We start from the raw sequence: 18,936 nt of genomic DNA on the forward strand, positions 1-18,936 counted from the left end.
AATCTTCACGGCAATCCACTTTTCTTTTATATTGTTAATTTTTATCTTGTGTTTTTATATATTTATTTTAAATGTTCTTCACATAAATTAGTAACATATATATTTTTTTTAAATACCCTTTCACATGTGCTATATATATATATATTTTTTAAACAGACATAACATGCACATTCTAGTAATTACAGTATACCGCTTAATGGTGAAATATGTTGTAAAAACCAAGTCGATGATTTGAGTTCGTGCAAATTAATATTGTATCCACGGCTTTTTTTTTTTTTGCGACTTGTCTCCTTGTATGAATAGGCGAGCCGGCGACTGCGACTGACGACTAAAGCAATTCCATTAATGTAAGTTTTGAATCTAACATAAAAAACTTTCCGACAAAATGACGGTCGAAGCCACCCAATTCTATGAATACACGATATAAATAAACACATGTTTACTACTACTTTACTCAAAATCGTTTAATTTGGTGATATAATGCAAGTTGTGTTTTAGTTCGACTCCTTTGCGGAGCAAAACATAACAACGTCTTCGAGATACGGACCGTAACACATACTCACTTGATATGTCACAATTCTTATCCACTTATCTGGATCAACGTGTGTGGTCAACACTCGACGACTGGTTTGAACCGGGTTGATAAACTTGGCTGCTCTTTCGTACTAAAAGCCAATGCTTCTTGTTATGAATAATAATACATGGAACGAGACACCGATAAAATAATTATTCATGATACGATAATGTTTTAAAATCGAATCTGATACATACGTAGGTCCATCGGTCGGTATGTATATGAAGATGGAGTTTTGATATATATCGACTCGTTAATTATTTTAATCAGATATTGAAACGAGCGATGCTGATCATAATAGTTATCAAGTTTAATTATAACACAGTTCTTCTTATCCATGATTGCATATACCTCTCGTACTAATCAATCATTGGTCCTGGCGTGACAAAATTTTTAAAAAAAACATTCTATCATACGGTTCATATTCATGACTCGATCGTAGTATCAAATTTTCACTTTTGAATTTCGGAATTTTTATTTTTGAAATATGTCGTCTTAATTATACGAAGCAATCAAGTTTTTTTAATGATCTTCTCTCACTCAGTCATTCCTAATAATTGCACTTAATTGGGATTAAGATAGTACTCCTATTTTTCCCCAAAGTAGCTAAAAGAAATCACGAGGCAAATAAAGTAGGTGAAGTTTTTGTAATGAAACGGCGCAAAGTGGGTCCAAATCCACGTCCGCTATATAGTTAATCAAATGTGAAAAGGATCTATGCATCACTTGCATTTGATCAGTTCACCATGTCCGTGTCTAGATTCCTTTTTCACTTTCGACTTTTAGCATTAGGTGTGTTTGTCATGTGTGATACGATTATAATTTTTGTTGGCTCTATGCATATAATATAAGTACGACGATTAACTAATGATAACTACGGTAATTACTTTAATGTTAAACTCCGTAATCATGATTAGTGCCATTCCAAAAACATATTTGTTATTTAGTACAAGGTCGACATCGGACATGTGTACCGTTCATCCTCACGCCTTTTGCATGATTGATTGTTTTTATAATTTCCAATCAAAGTTTGGTAACAATACAAAATCGCCACGTAAGTCTCCCGTGTCGATGAGACTACTATGACGTGGATATTTATGAGACGTTTTTAACCAAAAAGAAAAAGCAATCAATCGAAAGTTAAATTTTCTGTTACTTATGGTTTTGTGATTAAAATAAATAACAGATGTCATTGGTATGCTATTTCTAAAAGCTTTTGTTGGATATCCAATTTGCAGTATATCAATATCATGAACAGTTGTAAACTCTGGTAGAACAAATGATTCTAGATTAGTCTATTTGTATTTTGAAATTTTTTATTTAATAAGATTGATTTGATCAAATGGTTAGTGTTTTTATGCATGATGACAATAATATAGAGGACACAAAACTTTATCCGCTTGTGTATATTTGAGGCCGCGTATAAGACCATAACGACACTTCAAGTGTCACACTTGTTATCGTTTGGTACTTTGGTCTGAATTGATAAAACTTTCAGGCCACAAATATACAAAGTCGACCAAAAACAAAAAAAAACCTGCGTTTTTGTTTCTGTTGTCTAAAAACAAATCCAAAGTCTCATTCATATACTTCTTGAATGGTTATAGAAAAGTTACAGATTATCACAAGAAAAAATTGATGTTATCTTCATTCATTATCAACATAAGATTATACAAAATATCTACACACAGCCAAAGGCCAACACTCTTTGTTTTCTCCTGATCCGTACTTTCTCTCGCTCGCTCTTCAGCCAGGAAATCAAAACACACAAATCGTACAACTTTATATGCCTAAAAATCTTTAGTTGTGGTGTTAAGAAAAACCCCAAAAAAGATATAAAAATAAAGAAATGAAGATAGATTTGGCATTCCCATTTTGATTCAATCTTCCACTTCTGAGGTGACACTGCTTCTCTCATCATTTTTCACCATTGACCTGCAATGACGCATCCTGCATCAGTTTGAGACTGATACTGTTAAACCGTTCCCTCGAGTACTGTCTCGAAGCTTTTCTCCAATCTGTTCCTGTTTTCATCATCGTCACAAACTCTTCGTAACTTATTCTTCCATCCTGCAATACACAGTTTTGATGATGTTTATAGCTGTTTTTCTCAAGACAAGTTTTCAACCATTTTTTAAAAGAAAATGAAATGGTGAGGCTAATCAAACCTTATCAGTATCAACATCGTGAATAATGGCATCAACAACTTCTTCGCTCGTACCAACTTCGTCAGCCAAAGCTTCTCTTAGTTCCTCTATTTCGATATATCCGTTATTGTCTTGATCGAAGAACGCAAACGCTTTCTTGAGATGCTCATCATTTCCCATTTTCCTTAGGTGTACTGATATGGCAATGAACTCATCACAGTCCAAATATCCATCTCTATCGATATCTCCCTGCAAAAAAGAAGAAAGCCATCAACAGCTCAGTACATTGCATTTTAAATACTGTCAAAACCGGCATTGAAAAGTAATGGTAAATCAAAGCTTACAGCGTCCATTAGAATTTGTAAATCATCTTGGGGAACGGCATGACCAAGTTTCTGCAACCCGATTTTTAGCTCGTCAATATTAATCCTCCCTCTTTGGCTTGTGTCCATTATTTGGAACCCTTCTCTTATACCAGAAGCTTCTTCATCTGATAAATGCTCAGCAATAACCTATTGACAACACGTACCAAACGAAGCTCTAGTTAGGCCTCTAAGCTCACAAGATATATATATATATATATATATATGTTCGGATAGTTCATAAAGGATATGTATTTTACCCTGAGTGCTCGTTTCTTGAGCTTGTTCATGACGGTGAACTGCTTCAGCCTTGCTCTCACTGTTTCACCCAATGATACATTGGGAGCTGTCTTTGCATTCTGTAACCACGGATGATCTAGGGAAAATGAAGCAAATACCAATTATTACACTTTGCTATAAAAGTTTTCATATGAGAACATAAGAAAAACTGTATTATAAGAAACCATGAAACTGTACCTAGCACTTGCTGGGCTGTAAGACGACGCCTTTGGTCAGGATCAAGCATTTTCCTGATAAGGTCTTTTGCGTTGTCAGAAACCTTGGGCCATGGGTCCCTTCTGAAGTCCAGTACAGATCGAATAATTGCTTGTGCGACTCCTTGTTCAGTTTCTGAAATTGGTATAAACAAACAAGAAACAAGGTTCCTTCATTATTCTTATGATCACTTCAAATATGACCCCTGATAACAACATTTGCCACAGACGACTTAAGAATAAGGGAACATAGACTGATAAAACTAACCTGCCCAGAAAGGTGGGACACCACAGAGCAGTATGTAAAGGATTACACCTGCACTCCAAATGTCAACTTCTGGACCGTAATTCCGTTTTAGCACCTCGGGAGCCATGTAGTATGGACTACCAACGATTTCGTTAAACCTCTCTCCTGCAAGGAAAACAATGGTGTAAGTTTATATCATTTACCACACCTCAAAGTGATAACGTTTTCACAGAGCACCAAGACCGCATTACCTGGTTTAAAGAAAACAGAGAGACCAAAATCAATTGCCTTGAGAGGTGCAGTCTCCTTCTTGTTTCCAAACAAGAAGTTCTCTGGTTTCAGGTCCCTGTGCATTACTCCATGCTTGTGACACACCTGGAAAAAGACATATTGAAAACTCATTAATCTCACATCTAAAATCACTCCCCCCAAGACTTTCAGTTTACATGAAAAGAAATGATTTTTGAATCCTTTTGCAGCAAATTGTGCCCTGTAAAAGCAATGCTACATATTAATAACGTCCAAACAGCTAAAACAAAGAATCAGCAACAATGGCAATAAGATTCACACTAGAGCTTAAACCAAGACACCACACAGCTCTCAATCCTACGACTAAAACAGGCAAAAATCCTATCAAGAAGACAAACCTGAACAACTTCCATGATGGTCTTAGTGACAGCAGCAGCAGCTCTCTCGGTGTAATGACCTCTAGCAACAATCCTATCAAACAATTCACCACCTTCACAAAGCTCCATAACCAAATGCACAGCATGCTCATCCTCATAAGTCTCTTTCAAAGTAACAACATTAGGATGAACAGGCATATGCCTCATGATCTCAACTTCTCTCCTAACATCCTCGATATCCACAGCCGTCCTCAGCTTCTTCTTCAAAATAGATTTACAAGCAAAAACATCGTCGTTCTCTTTATCCGTGCACAGATACGTGACACCGAATTCACCACGACCTAGCTCCCTCCCCAAGGTGTATTTAGACTCGATCTCACGACCTGTCGGATCAGTCAACACGATGAGCTTAAGAGCTTTTCCACCATTACCACCGCCGTGATGAAGACCGTAATCGATTGAGAAAGGGTTTTGCTTCTTCCTTCCTTTTTTGGGCTTATTGTTATCATTCTGAGCCAATGATCCCGCCGTTCCGCAACAATTACCCATGATTTTCCCGACGAAATCTTAAAAACCCCAAATCAAAAACTGTTCTAGTTTAGGTGATTGACAACGCAATTCCAGGAAAGTTGGGATTTTTATGAAAAAGGATGGTACTTTATGAGAGGGATTAGGGAGAGAGATGGGATGGGTATATATTACCAAAACGAAGAAGATGAAAAGTGTGGAAATTTTCAACGCGTGATTACGAAGACGAACGTCAAATGATTTATTTGCTGAAATTTTTTCATGTTTTTTTACGAATTCACAAAAGTAAAATAAAAATTAATTAACACGAAGAGAGATGATGATGCTGATGCTGATGATGATGATGATGGTGGAAGGAAGGTCAAAAGAATCTTCTTCCCTCCCTTCTTCTTTCTTCTCCAGCAAAGCTCTATATGATTGTTTTGTTTTGTTTTTTTTTCTGATTTTTGTTTTTTTTTTTTCCTGTTTCTGTTTAAATCTTAAAAATTTCTTTTTAGGGAATGTTTTCTGTTTAGTATAATCTGAAATCAAAATGCCTGTGTTCTCTTTTACTATATTGACCCTCTCTCTTTATGTAGTCTCTCTCTAGTCAAATGTTTAATTAAATAGAATTAATTTTAATTCCGGAAAAAAAGAGTTTCTTATTAGATGGTTAAATTAAAAATTAGTTGAGAAAGCAAGGGTAATTCAGGAATTTACCTGAGAGTTAATTAGAAAGCGAGTCTGTTACACGTTCTTTAACTATGCACCCCTACAAAACCCAAAATTAAGGGCAAAAGCGTAAATGTGATCGTGCTTGGGTCTCTTTAATAAAGCGGCCACCTTTATTTAAAAAATTAAAAAGATTATTATTAACAGAGGTCAAACCCGGCGATTTTGACTCTTTTTAATGCCTTTCGTCGGACCCAACTAACTTTAATTTTTTTTTTTTTTACTTCGATTCCTAGTTTCCTTCAACCAAACAATATAATTGAGGATAAATATTTTGATTAAAGGTTAATATGTTTTTTTTTTCTTCTGTCAAGTTGGATAGATTTTGGTTCTGAATTTTAAATCTTGCCACTCTTTGAAGCCAAACTAATCAAGTCATTTTGATCTATCAAAACTAACTGATGTATAAATTAAGTTATTTAGTGCTTTTTCAGACTACAGAATCGTGTATATACGTGCAATTGGGCCGAAAACTCGATTTTAAAAAGAAACACAAATAGTATTTAAAATCTTACTTCGAAGTTAGCCTATAAAAAAATAAAAAATTTAACAAAGTCAACGGAGTAGGAATGAGGTAAAGAGACTTTGTTAAATGCTTTTTCTGATGAACCTTCCTTTACTTACACGAGTGTGTTTCTTCTATTCATTCAATTTGTTTACAATTTAGCATTGCTAAAAAAGATACTGCTAGTTAACTGTACTAATTAATGATTAGGCAAAGAAAGTTGGTAGGTAAATACACTCTGTTTTCTATACTCTTTGATCACCACTACCACTACCATAATTTATTTTATAAATGGACAAATCAAAAGAAGAATGCATGACTAAACAAAGAAAGGCTATGAAGGCCCGTTATGGTACAAAGAATAAGCGAAAGTAAACCCTTATTAATTAGCCCAACTCAATATCTACTACTGTTGTTTGCTAGTGTTTATATTTTATAATAAGATCTATGTATGTTTTTATTCTTTGTAAAGAGTCTGGTAAGATACACTGATATATACATAGGTTAAGATATACTCATAGACCTTCTTGTATCTAAAAGGATTTTAAGGCTCCCTTGAGCAGGATTTTAGTGGGATTTCAAGTATGGTTTGTGTTAATAAATTGTGGTGTCTTTTACATTTTTTACTTAAGCTCTTAATCTTAAGTGAGAGAGAGTAAGTAAGAGCTTCAATCTTTTATTGTTTGCTTCGTTGAACTCCAAGTCGTATCATTCTCAACATATGGAAGGAAAAAACGATACATGTAATAAAATTTATGGCTCACAAATAACATTTTATCAGTTTTTTGTGGTACACAAGGAAGAAAGCATACACTTACAAATGTTTATCAGTAACTTTAAAAGCATTAAATTCAATATATATACACATTGATTCCCAACAGGAAATGATCCTTTAATTTGTAGCCTATATATATATTGAGAAATTTGGATATAATCAAAACGAGCTAGGAGAAAGCGAAGAAGGATCTTTTAGCCGGAGGTCGTCCCACGGCTCTCATGAGATTAGCGACTTCAAGAACCCTAGCAACCTCAGTCCCTCTTTTTCCTTCCGCCGTCGCTCTTCTCTCCTCGGCCTTCCTCTGAGCTTTAGCCACTTTGTTTTGTGTTTTCTCCATCGCCTTGGCTCTCCTTTCTTCCAATTTCCTCTGCATCCACATACATGCATCAATTGCATAATCCACCGTCTAGCTATTCATGAGTCTTTTAGACCGTTTTATTACATTGATGTATCACACATTTCAAAACATCACGATTAAATCCAAAGAAAAGAAGAACACGCTTGTTCACGTTTATATCGTTTGCAATCTTTTTTAAAAAAGTACGAAAAATTGATAACGTTACATAGCTTTTGCTAAATTATTTTTGTTTTTCACATGTAAACGCAAACAGTTTCAAGAAACGCATGTTAACCTAAACAAAGGTTAAGGCTCTGTTCGTTTCATCATTTAGCATTTCCATCTAAATGATCTATTCAAATGATACTTCTAAATTATTCATTTCAATGTCAAATAACCCAACAAACAAGACAAAAAAAATAATTCATTTGGATGGTCAATCAATAATTTTCCTTTTATTTTTTGATGAATCATCTTCGTCCAAATGGTCTAGCTGAGTTTCAAATTTTTGCCTAAAATTTTAAAACTCATTCGGATGATCCATATGAATAATTCTGGATGATGCTCTTTTTTTTTATAAAAACAAACAACACTTGAAATGATTCATTTAGATGGTCCATCCAAATGAATAAAGGAACAAGGCCTAAGTCACTTAGTTATTTTAATCAGATCTAAACTAACTAAGATTTTTGAAAAGAACAGAACATGAGTCACCTCGATTTTCTTCATCCAAGAGTTAGCTTTATGAACCTGCTCATTCAACCAACCGTTAATAACGGCGTCTTGTCTCTTAAACCTATTATTAATCTTAGCCACCTTAGCCGTTTGCCACGCCGTTATCTTCGCTTCCACCTCCTCCCTCTTAACCATATGCACCGAAGCAGTCGTCACCATCCGATTTTGACCACCTGATGACGTCAAGACGATATTATTATCCTCCGAACCGCCCCGGTTAATGTAACCGTCCGGTACAATCGCCCAAGGATTAGAATCTTCCTCAGGCACCTGATGATCATGATCACCAACGTCGTCGTTTTCGCCGATCCTAGTCAGCTCGTTCCTTTCGTCACGTATGACGTCACGATGACCACTGCTAGATTGGTTGGTCCCGTTGTTGTTGTTGTTGTTGTCCATGGAAGAGCCGGCGATGACTAGAGCGTTGAACTCTCTGCTCACGGTGGTGAAATTCTCGCCGGAAGAAGCAGTCCCGTCGCTAAAAGCAATAGACCTAGACGGAGACAAGTATCCTCCTCCTCTTTGTTGTGGCCGAGTAAGCTCCGTAGTCGTAGTCATAGCGTGAATATCTCTCACGACGATCTCCGACGAAGGTGTCTCATCCCGGCTATTGGAAGCCTCAGCCGTACTTGCGGTGGTGGTGGTGTCCGCTGACCTTTCTTGACCGTACAAAGTCAACATGAGATTGAGAGTTGTAAGTAGGAGTAGTGGACTGTTGTAATTAGATGGTTTAGGTGTGTGTGATTATAATTAGGGTGATGGAAGGACAATAAACAAGGCAAGGAATAAATAATCAATGATTATGAATTTTTATTAAATAATTTGGGTAACGAATTACAAGTTTAGTTTACATATGAGAGGTAAAGTTATAACAAGTGTAAAGTCCTTTCCATGAGAGCTACGTTCGTCCAGTAATTATGCGACTTCAATTACGAAAGACGTGTTCTTTTCAAGATATTTTAGCAAGAAATTAATTAATTAATTAACTCGGTGGAAATTTTAATTAATTGTTTGCGTTAATGTACTCATTTTCTCATTTATTTAACTCTTTTAGCCTAAATTCGTGTACTATTTTTCTATATATACTGGAGATCATCGTCAGAGACCTTTAATTAGAAAAGAATAGGAATATTATTATGAAGGTAAATGATATCGTAGTGCGAGAAGTCGGCAAAAATAGGACCCGCCACCAAAAAATGGAGATAATGCTTAGGACACGTGTTTTGTCGTAACAAAGGTTACTTACGTGGCACAAAGTGAGTGGTAGGGTATTTCCCTAACATAAGCTAACGCACGTCAGCTTCATGAATTTGCTCGGAAGTCCACTTGAAAGGAGCCACGTATCCTATATGTCAATTCAGATTAATGTTCGTTATTGACTCAAATTCTCAATTACTAAATTGCTAATTATATTGTTTCTTGTCAATTGTCATTTTCAGATTTTCTGATTCATTACCCAAATTAATGGTATTTCGTTTGGAAAAAAAAATTCACTTATTAGCTACCTACCCAAAAGGTTGGCGTAATGGACAACTAAAATTATGGGTCGACATGGGCTACTAATTATCATATTGTGTCATCAGAGAGCCCAATCAACTAGTCTAGATGATCAAAATGAGAAGAGCTTAGGTGTTTTTTTTTTTTTCTTTTTCTTTTTTTTTTTCTTTTGGGTTGACATATAATGGAAAGAATTAAGGAAACTAACGTGTATACCAGTCAAAATTGGGATTGTTAGAAACTTTGCCAACGTACAAAACAAATGTATCGAAACGCTTGGAATTTTAGAAACGACTCAAAAGCCAACAAAACTATATTGACACAATGTGGTTATGAGTTATGACGTTGGAAACACGTTAGCGTTAGCCTCCACGACGACCTAGTCCACGACTTTGTCTTATACATCCATTTAATCCAGTCGTAATAGACGTTATGTTTTTTTGGTTTACAAAACAAGGTACTAATTAGCCGAACGAAAATGGAATCTTCCCTGTATCACTTTGGTATAGTATTCCAGTTTAAATTTCGTTTCTATTACATATATATATTTTTTTTAAAAATCTTCTTCCAAATCTCATCATGTAATGATCCCAAAACATTTGGGGTTTCAGGCAAATCGCTAACCACATCCCTAAAATACTAATGATTCTTTACATTTCTTTACATGGTATGAAAGTTCAGTAAGATCACATTAGTATAACCGATCCAAAGGAAAGTGAAATTCAGTTCAAATTGAATTAGCTAAAATAGTCATAATCCCGAGAGTCTCTTAATTATAATTCAACCATAAAAAATCATAGACAAGACGTAACAATATAATGCCTCCAAACAGCAAAACCTTTCTCAGTTAAGCCTCCTTGAGGTCTAGTTTCCAATACTTCACCAACCACACACTCTTTACACTTTTATATGATTTTGTATTGACTTAGTTTAACTGCGATTTTTATTTATTTTTTCTTGTAAATAAATATGTGTTCGTTTTTTTTGTTTGATAATTTATATAAAAGAGTTATCTCAGTCACAATTTTTTTTGGGTTGTAGATTGGTTCAGTTTTTCTGAACTAAATACTTTAACTAAAATAACCTTCATGTTCAAAGCTCGAATCTGACCAAACTCGGTCAACACGTTATAACCGATGAAAATTCAAACCCTCTGGCTTATATAATTGGGGATGCTAAAAGAGAATTAACTGATCGATCGTGGATAAATATTCTTTTCCCAAATGGTCATAGTGGACTTGTCTTTTGTATAAAGCATTGGAATAACGAAAAAGAGGATGTTAAAAAAAGAGATGAGGACATAGAAAACAATTGATGTCCTTATCCATTTTCCGATATTCGAAATTGGAGGATTGATGGTTTGGTCAAAATCATGTCATGTTTGAATAGAAGTCTCAATTTTTGGGGACAAATCCCATGTTTCTAACCAATCCCATATGGCTCTTGTCTAAACGTTATTGGTTCATTTTCACATTCTCACTATAACCCTTTTGTTTTATTCGTCTTAATCTCTTTCCAAAATTCTACCACTATTGGCTTATCAGCTAACAGGATTACTTTAAATCATATCCATATACTTTCCCTATAAAAGTTTTACATGGTGAAAATGAATGTATCAACCATCTTTGTATCATCATCATTTTTAAACAATTAATCACTGATTAATCTATACTAGTACTTTAATTTAGATAAAAAAAGCAATGAACGTATAGTACATGCTCAAGTCCCAAGCATTCGGATCGACCTACTATTATCCATCTCCAAAGTCTAAACCACAATTCATCCATTTAAATAAGGGTTGAAATATTTTTTTTCCAACAATAAAATAAAAATAAATTTCCAAGTCCAAACCTTTAGCTTAATACAAATATTTCAAAAAATTTTAAAGAAATTGTTGAATCATGAATTTTAATAGAATTGAAATCCAACATTATTACGTCGTTAATAAATTAACAATTTTAAACCACGATTTTAAATTCTAGTGGTATTAGATCTTATATTTGTAAGTTATGGTTTAATAGATTTTTAAATCTGATTTTTCTGGTGAGACCCAATAAAATAATGTATTTAAATTAGTAATCATTTTTTCTTAATCCGTGTGAAACCCTTTTTAATTAACATCAATTTCTTAAGAATAGCATTTAGATTTTAAGAATATTTTCCATGATTAAAGAAAAATAATTGACAAAATACAAAACACAAATTAAATTAAAACAGCAGAAAAAAACATAGCACCATACATATAGGGTACAATAATGATAACATGTGACTTAGTTACGGACAAATCAAAATTAATTAATTTTAAATTATAATTATTGTAGTGCATCAAATTTATCAAAAAAGTAGTATAATAAAAAGAAAAAGTTGGTGTTTTTCCCTCAAGTTAGCACCACCAAATAACGTTATTTTAACATTATGTATAGTAATATTTAATTAACACAAATATCAAATAAGCTAATAAAATAAATCTGGTTTGAAACTATTTTCATTCTATTATTATTATTTATTGTTTTGGAAAATTACAATTTAAAATTATTGGTTTTTTTTTTACAACAAAAAAATTAGCTCAAAATTATTGGGAGGGTAAAATTATTGGTTAAATAAATAAATAACTGAGCTATCATATATATATATATATATATTTGGAGACATTTCTAAAATAAATACTGAAGTTGGCACTTATTTATAGGTATGTCATTGACATTAAATAATTAATTTAATAGACACAATTAACTCAACTTATATTTTTTTTTATAGTACCTAAGTGTTTTAAAAGGTAACAAACATCTATATATACATTTTTGAAGACATTTATAAAATAAATCCTGAAGTTGGCACTTATTTACAGGTATGCTATTGACATTAAATAATTAATTTAATAAACACAATTAAGTCTATTTATATTTTTTTTATAGAACCTAAGTGTTGTAAAAGGTAACAAACATAATTGTAAATGTATACAGATTTTATTTCCTTATTTCCTTATTTTATAAGAACCTAAGTGTTCTTTAAAAATTTGAAAAACTGATTTGATAAAAAGTGTCTTTTAGCCTGTCATACTATATTTTACTTTTACAAGTTTCGTATGATGAGTTATTGCGGATTAATAATCTTTGAACATGTTGCGTGATCCGCCTAGCATGGCGGGTTTGGACTATATATAGAACCAACACTAAAACTATTAGTTTATTTCATATACTATTGTAGTCATAGTTTGGAAAATTAACTTATAAATTATTTTGTATTTGAACTACAAAATATTACACATACTACATCACATTCTTAATATTCCAAAAAAAAAATTGTATACACATAAAAATATATACTAACCTACCATATAAGCATATACCTCTGTTTAATTATAGAAAACAAAACTAAGTGTTTTAAATTTTTATATTCTATCTTATAACAAATTTAATGTAATTATGTTATAAACTATATAAAACATAAGAAGAAGAAAAAATATTCTAAAAAAATTATAAATAATTAGATAAAATTTGATTAATTTGGAATTTGAAAACTAAATAAATTAAAAATTATTATTTACAATACATTAATTTATAACTTAGTCCCGCGATGTACCGCGGGTGAAAACCTAGTTGACTAACATAATACTAATAAATTTAACAATATTATATTTTCTAAATTCAAACAATAAAAATATGTTGACTGAGTAAATATGTAATACATTAATTGGCTTCCATGAGTATTGGTAAAACAAAATTACAGTTTTCACCATTTTTTGTTTTCTTCCATTTATTTGTTATTACATTCCATACGAAGAATTGATACGAAATGTCATCTAATTAACCAAAAAAGCTATTTCTATTTACAAACAATTTTTTTTTAATAAATATTTATAAACATTATTTTAAGAATAATTAGTACTAATATAGTATTTAGTAAATAATATAATTACGGTAATACCTATAAAGAACCCCCCAGATTTCCTAGAGGTAGCTTTCCACACACACACACCGTCACGGCCGCTTGTCTCCAAGTTGTCTTGGGACTCGTCGACGATGCACAGCTGCTGATATATATATATCTATCTATATATTTTTCTGTGTAGCCGAGCCAGAAAATTCCAGAGAGATATATAACAAATACTATAAAAAAAACTGAATCTTGTTGTTGAAAAAGCTACCCCAAAAACTTGTTTCTCAATTCTCTCTTCTGGCCCTTTTTCTTACCAATCTCCGGATATAAATTCGCATCTTCTCGCCTGCTAAATAACCCAATTCGATCCAAAAGCTTTCTTCTTTCCTCTGCGTTTTCCCGGTGTTTCATATTCGAGGTAGGCACAAAGGCTTCTCCTTTTTTTTTTTTTTAATAGATCGTTGTATACTGAGATCTGTGTTCATGGTTCTAATGTGTTGTGATTTTATTTTGTTGACTCTGCAATTTTTTTTTTATAAATATATTGTTTCTGCAGACAACATAGAAAAAAGGTCTTAACTTTTTGAAAAATTTGAGCTTTATTGTTTGTTTTGATCTCTTATAATTGTGCTTGTGTGCCATTGCTCAGGCTGTGTTGTGTCTTCTTCGAGGCATAAAAAAATCTCTATGGTGAGCCTTTTTTTTGGCGCGATTCACTTCGTTGCTCTTCTTTGTTCATAGATTTCTCACATTTTTTTTTTTTTTTTTGTTCTTTTTGATCGGTTGTTAATAGGGAGAAGCACCAGCTTTTTTTGTGAATCATCTGGAGAATGGTTACACCAATGGCTTTGGTGTCAAATCTGACCCTAAAAACAGAGATACATCTGTGCAAATTGGGGATCGATCTGTAAGCTCTCTCAATCTTTGATGTTTTAGAATGTGAAACTGTTCTTAATAATTCTCTGGACTTCGATTTGATCTCAAGCTTTTATCTTTTGCAGTTTGTGATTGGTGGAAATCATGAAGGGAACCCGTTGTTCCTTGGTGTTCAGATTCATGACATAATCACTAACAAGTGGTGTGTGTTTGTTGATCCTATCCTGATCTGTTTCCATTAGTGTTGAATCTTAAGGATATGTATTCACTTTGTATGTGTTTTCCAGGTCTAGTCCTTCTGTTCTTGGAACTGGCCCTAAACCCTGCAAGGGTTACTCTGCCATTGTTCTGAAGAATGGTCGGATTTTGGTTATCAAAAAAGGTTCAGCTTCTGATGACTCCATTTGGTTCCTTGAGGTTAGTCTCTGGAAAGATATCAGTGTTGCTATTGTAGAGTTTCTTGTGTTCTCATTCTCATATGTTTTGTGTATTCATATAGGTGGATACTTCTTTTGTACGGGAACAAAAGAAATTGCTAGGAAGAGAGGTTGTTGCTTGGAGTAAAGGAGTAAGGGGTAATGCAGAGAAGCCTATCGTTATAAGCGGTCCTTCTGGAGTTGGAAAAGGAACACTTATATCGATGCTTATGAAGGAGTTTCCTTCAATGTTTGGGTTCTCTGTGAGCCACACTACTCGAGCTCCGAGGTTTATGGAGAAGTGTGGTGTTCATTACCATTTCACTGATAAAACCGTTATGGAGAAAGAAATCAAAGATGGGAAGTTTCTCGAGTTTGCATCTGTTCATGGTAATCTGTATGGAACCAGCATTGAGTCCGTTGAAGTGGTAACAGATTCTGGAAAGGTACTAAAACGATCATCTCTGTATCATCTCTGTCATGCCGTTGATCCCTCAAATAATCAATTTTTTTGTGCATGTAGAGATGCATTCTTGACATTGATGTTCAAGGAGCGAGGTCAGTGAAGGCAAGCTCTCTAGATGCGATATTCATATTCGTATGTCCTCCTTCAATGAATGAACTTGAAGATCGCCTCCGTGCCCGGTAAAGATTAGACTTTAGAGTTGTTGTTTCTTTAGATTTTTCTTTGCAAGTTCTCAATTTCTTAAGTGTTGAAAAAAACAGAGGAACTGAAACAGAGGAGCAGATCCAAAAGCGGCTTAGAAACGCTGATGCAGAGATCAAAGCGGGGAAATCCTCAGGCATTTTTGAACACATTCTGTATAATGACAACCTTGAGGAATGCTACAGGAACCTTAAGGTGACTTAACCCGCCTTTTGTTATGAACAAAGTCCTCTTAATTGGCTTCCATTTCAAACAACAAATGGCTCTCTGTTTCAGAATCTCTTGGGGATAGACGATCATGCTCCTGTGAATGGCGTAGAAGGTAATAAAACAATAGAGTAGACACAATGTATATAGTAATTAAGTAAGAAAGGAAGCCTGATGAGTTTTGTGATTGTTTGATAAAAGCAGTTGAAGGGATCAATCTTCCCAAGGAGTACACAGTAACAAAGATGGAAAAAAAAATTTTGATTCAAGAAACAGGAGAAGGAACCAAAAAGAACATGTACCTGTTCTAAACCGATTAATGTTCTTCTTTTTTTTTTACACCTGATGATCCTCTGTAGAGTTTGCTAATCAAACGTATTTTGGTGGGCAGGATTGTGTTGGATTTATCTTCAATTAACGGGGGAGCACCGGGAAGAACAAGAGGGATCGTTCTGGACACTGTCAAGTCCAGTTGACAAAGAGTATTTTCTCTTTCTCCGCCGAAAGCTTAAGAGGAAACATTTAGATGATGATGATGATGATGAACACTGCTCGTTATTTAAAAAAACTAAGGCTTTTTCGCGGTTGAAAGGTAGTTTTATGCGTTCACTAGATAGGTACTGATGATGATGATTATGGTTATTATGATGATGATGATTCAAAAAAGTCATGATCTCTTTTGAGAGATGATGGAATAAGATTTTTTTGTTCCTTTTACTGATAAAGATTTTGTTTAATCTAAATCTTGAAAGAATACTTTTGGTGTTATTAGGACATAGAAAGTACCAAAAGTTTTGAAATCTCTGCAATTGTTTCTTGAGATTCCCCTACTGGGATAGGACAACAAACAAAGAAACTTAACATCGAGTTGGGAATATATAATTAAAGATTGATATCCCCACAGTACAGTGTTTAGTATTTCGTACATGACTCGAGATCCTCTTGGACAGAAGGATGGCAGTTAGTGCCAGTTTACAGTTTAAAATCAGCCAATAATGTTAAAGCAAAACATCTCAAATAAGAGAGGAAGAAGACAAAGCTATTAAAAAAGAGACCAACTTGTGGGACTTTGGAGCTAAAATGGGTCCTCGAAAGATTTGCAACTGGCATTGATTCGTGGGTCCAAACTCCAAAGTCGGTGACAGTGTAAATAAATTGAAGGAAGGTTCGTTGTAGCTCACCACAGTTTCACTTTACTTGAAGATGACGATTTTATGGTCCATCCCTCTCATGTCCTACTCACCACCACGACCACACACACTTGTCACGTGACAGTGTCGTCACGGTAACTTAGACAGAGGCGTGTGGCTTTCACGCGCAGGTAAAGTACCTCTCTTCTGGGGCCAATCCAGATCCTACTACGGAGGTGAAGTATCGCTTTTGAATTTTGATGCAGCAGTTCTCGCTGGGTCAGTCGACACTGGAAAATAAAATTATATTATTGGGCTTAATGAAAGCCCAAGAACGAAATTAGGGTCCAGCGAAACATTAGTCTTTGACCTGTGTATACCAAAGAAGCAGTAGACTAGAAAGAGTCGAGAGACCAGACAGGGAAGACAGACACGTTGTGACTTGTGAGATATGCTATCAGATTTCAATACAATTTAGTTCTAAGTGGGTCAATTTGAAGCAGAGACAAAGTGTAAAGTGGAGTTCTTTGCACTTTAACAAGTATTATAAGCCACTGAGTTTTGGTAACAATTGTTGACTGCATAATGATCTTAACACAACCTATGAGGCGAGCCTTGGCTACTAATAAAATCGGGAACTGACCAAAATCATGGAGGATCTGACAATGTTCTCCGATGTACTCATCCTAGCAAGAGCAGTTTGGCAAGAAAGATGTTAGCAGAACCAATATGCCAAGCATGTTCCTTAGGGTCAGATATTTATGTTCTTTCAAAAGATAAAGATTGAAGCACCGTAGGAAGAAACAGAGTTAACCTTAGAACAGTTTATTGTCTCAAAAAATGTGAACTTTCTAAGACTAAAAGAAATCATCAAAGTTGCTGCATATGCAAACCAAAAAGAACTGCTGAAAATTTTGTCCTTTAAGACTAATCAGAAATGATCATAAGTTTATAGCACAGATTTGACATACTAATGAGTAATGAACAAACACTGGCACACTCAAATACAAAAAAAAACCGCAACTTTGATTTTGATGATGGATCACCCAATATAGGAAACTTAACCAGTAATCATAGTACCAGCTCCTTCACCAGACATAATCTCATGAAGCAGAGAATGTTGTCTCCTTCCATCAATAATACTCGCAGTCTTAACTCCCTGAGCAAGAGACCTAATACAACACTTCACCTTAGGGATCCTCCCACCAGCAACTTTACCATCTTCAATCATCTTCTTCACTCCTTTTATATCAATCTCCTTCACCAAACTACTCGGATCCTCTTTATCCTCCAAGATCCCAGCCACATCAGTCAGCAGAATCAATTTCTCAGCTCCAAGCGCAGCAGCGAGCTCTCCAGCAACCGTATCTGCATTGATGTTGTAAGCTTGACCAGAGTCATCAGCAGCAACAGAAGCAATCACTGGAATGTAACCGGAATCAACAAGAGGACGCAGTACAGAGGGATCAACTCTCGCAACTTCACCAACGAAACCCAATTGAGCTGAATTGGGAACAGGTCTCGCAGTGAGAAGACGACCGTCGTGTCCTGATAACCCCACAGCGGTAGCTCCGGCGGCGTTAATAAGCGAAACAAGATTCTTATTAACCTTTCCGACTAAAACCATTGATACGATCTCCATCGTTGTGGCGTCGGTCACACGAAGCCCGTCGCGAAACTCAGCTGGGATGTTGAGTTGTTTCAAGTAACGGTTAATATCAGGACCTCCACCGTGAACAAGGATCGGACGAAGACCAACGCACGCGAGTAGAACGAGATCGCTTACGACTGATGATTTAAGCTCCGGCGAAGTCATTGCCGCGCCGCCGTATTTGACAACTATGGTTTTCCCTCGGAATTTTTGGATAAAGGGTAAAGATTCGGAGAGGATCTCGACTCTGTAATCCGGTGAAGGAGCATTTGAGGTTGCGATTGAAGGCGGTGATGATACGGAGGAAGCGTTTACTGATAAACCTAGACGGTGATGGTGATGGTTCTTGCGAGGTGGATAGTTGAGTGATGGTGATTTGGTCGGGATCAGAGATTTGAGAGGATTAGAGAAAGATAAGGAGAAGGGTTTCGGTGAAGCATTGGATGTGACGGTGGCCATTTCTGAACCTTACCGGAGGAGGAGGAAGAAGCGGCGGCGAATTAGCTGAAGTGAGATGATCTCTCAGATCTTGTTCGACGAGTTTTTTTGTTAAATAACGAATGAACCAA

The 18,936-nt window shown here is 35.0% G+C and overlaps 4 protein-coding genes across 5 annotated transcripts; 1 reads left to right on the forward strand and 3 right to left on the reverse strand.

Annotated features, from left to right (window-relative positions):
• Positions 2,194 to 5,420, reverse strand: LOC104781660 (calcium-dependent protein kinase 32). The gene is made up of 8 exons (XM_010518067.2): positions 4,472 to 5,420; positions 4,076 to 4,199; positions 3,846 to 3,989; positions 3,561 to 3,713; positions 3,344 to 3,459; positions 3,066 to 3,233; positions 2,743 to 2,970; positions 2,194 to 2,644 (listed from the first exon to the last, which is right to left on the reverse strand). Exons 1-8 carry the CDS (start codon positions 4,997 to 4,999, stop codon positions 2,492 to 2,494), a joined length of 1,614 nt encoding a protein of 537 aa, XP_010516369.1. The 5' UTR covers positions 5,000 to 5,420; the 3' UTR covers positions 2,194 to 2,491.
• Positions 6,919 to 8,889, reverse strand: LOC104792043. Its single transcript, XM_010518068.2, has 2 exons — positions 8,024 to 8,889; positions 6,919 to 7,339 (listed from the first exon to the last, which is right to left on the reverse strand). Exons 1-2 carry the CDS (start codon positions 8,723 to 8,725, stop codon positions 7,139 to 7,141), a joined length of 903 nt encoding a protein of 300 aa, XP_010516370.1. The 5' UTR covers positions 8,726 to 8,889; the 3' UTR covers positions 6,919 to 7,138.
• Positions 13,499 to 16,342, forward strand: LOC104792044 (guanylate kinase 2). Of its 2 annotated transcripts, none has more exons than XM_010518069.2 (11): positions 13,499 to 13,838; positions 14,070 to 14,110; positions 14,214 to 14,327; positions 14,422 to 14,498; positions 14,584 to 14,713; positions 14,796 to 15,158; positions 15,236 to 15,357; positions 15,439 to 15,574; positions 15,656 to 15,701; positions 15,788 to 15,884; positions 15,978 to 16,342. In XM_010518069.2, the coding sequence occupies exons 2-11, from the start codon at positions 14,108 to 14,110 to the stop codon at positions 16,060 to 16,062; spliced, it is 1,173 nt and encodes a 390-aa protein (XP_010516371.1). In that variant the 5' UTR covers positions 13,499 to 13,838; positions 14,070 to 14,107; the 3' UTR covers positions 16,063 to 16,342. The 2 variants fall into 2 exon arrangements, with proteins under 2 accessions (XP_010516371.1, XP_010516372.1); XM_010518070.2 differs by having other exon boundaries at positions 15,791 to 15,884.
• LOC104792048 (acetylglutamate kinase, chloroplastic-like) lies at positions 17,584 to 18,883 on the reverse strand. The gene has a single exon (XM_010518076.2). The coding sequence runs from the start codon at positions 18,824 to 18,826 to the stop codon at positions 17,777 to 17,779; it is 1,050 nt and encodes a 349-aa protein (XP_010516378.1). The 5' UTR covers positions 18,827 to 18,883; the 3' UTR covers positions 17,584 to 17,776.

Source organism: Camelina sativa, chromosome 6 (genome assembly GCF_000633955.1).
Source record: "Camelina sativa cultivar DH55 chromosome 6, Cs, whole genome shotgun sequence".
NCBI lineage: Eukaryota > Viridiplantae > Streptophyta > Magnoliopsida > Brassicales > Brassicaceae > Camelina > Camelina sativa.

What these genes read in the sequence shown, in the direction of transcription:
- LOC104792044 (XM_010518069.2), top strand. An exon ending in GAAGATCGCCTCCGTGCCCG is followed by an intron (nt 15,358 to 15,438) that starts GTAAAGATTAGA and finishes TGAAAAAAACAG; the next exon opens with AGGAACTGAAACAGAGGAGC. An exon ending in TCCTGTGAATGGCGTAGAAG is followed by an intron (nt 15,702 to 15,787) that starts GTAATAAAACAA and finishes GTTTGATAAAAG; the next exon opens with CAGTTGAAGGGATCAATCTT.
- LOC104792043 (XM_010518068.2), bottom strand. Translation starts at nt 8,725, where the DNA reads ATGTTGACTTTGTACGGTCAAGAAAGGTCAGCGGACACCACCACCACC. An exon ending in CTTGGATGAAGAAAATCGAG is followed by an intron (nt 7,340 to 8,023) that starts GTGACTCATGTT and finishes ATGTGGATGCAG; the next exon opens with AGGAAATTGGAAGAAAGGAG.
- LOC104792048 (XM_010518076.2), bottom strand. Translation starts at nt 18,826, where the DNA reads ATGGCCACCGTCACATCCAATGCTTCACCGAAACCCTTCTCCTTATCT.
- LOC104781660 (XM_010518067.2), bottom strand. Translation starts at nt 4,999, where the DNA reads ATGGGTAATTGTTGCGGAACGGCGGGATCATTGGCTCAGAATGATAAC. An exon ending in CTCTGTTTTCTTTAAACCAG is followed by an intron (nt 3,990 to 4,075) that starts GTAATGCGGTCT and finishes TTTTCCTTGCAG; the next exon opens with GAGAGAGGTTTAACGAAATC. An exon ending in TGTCCCACCTTTCTGGGCAG is followed by an intron (nt 3,714 to 3,845) that starts GTTAGTTTTATC and finishes TACCAATTTCAG; the next exon opens with AAACTGAACAAGGAGTCGCA.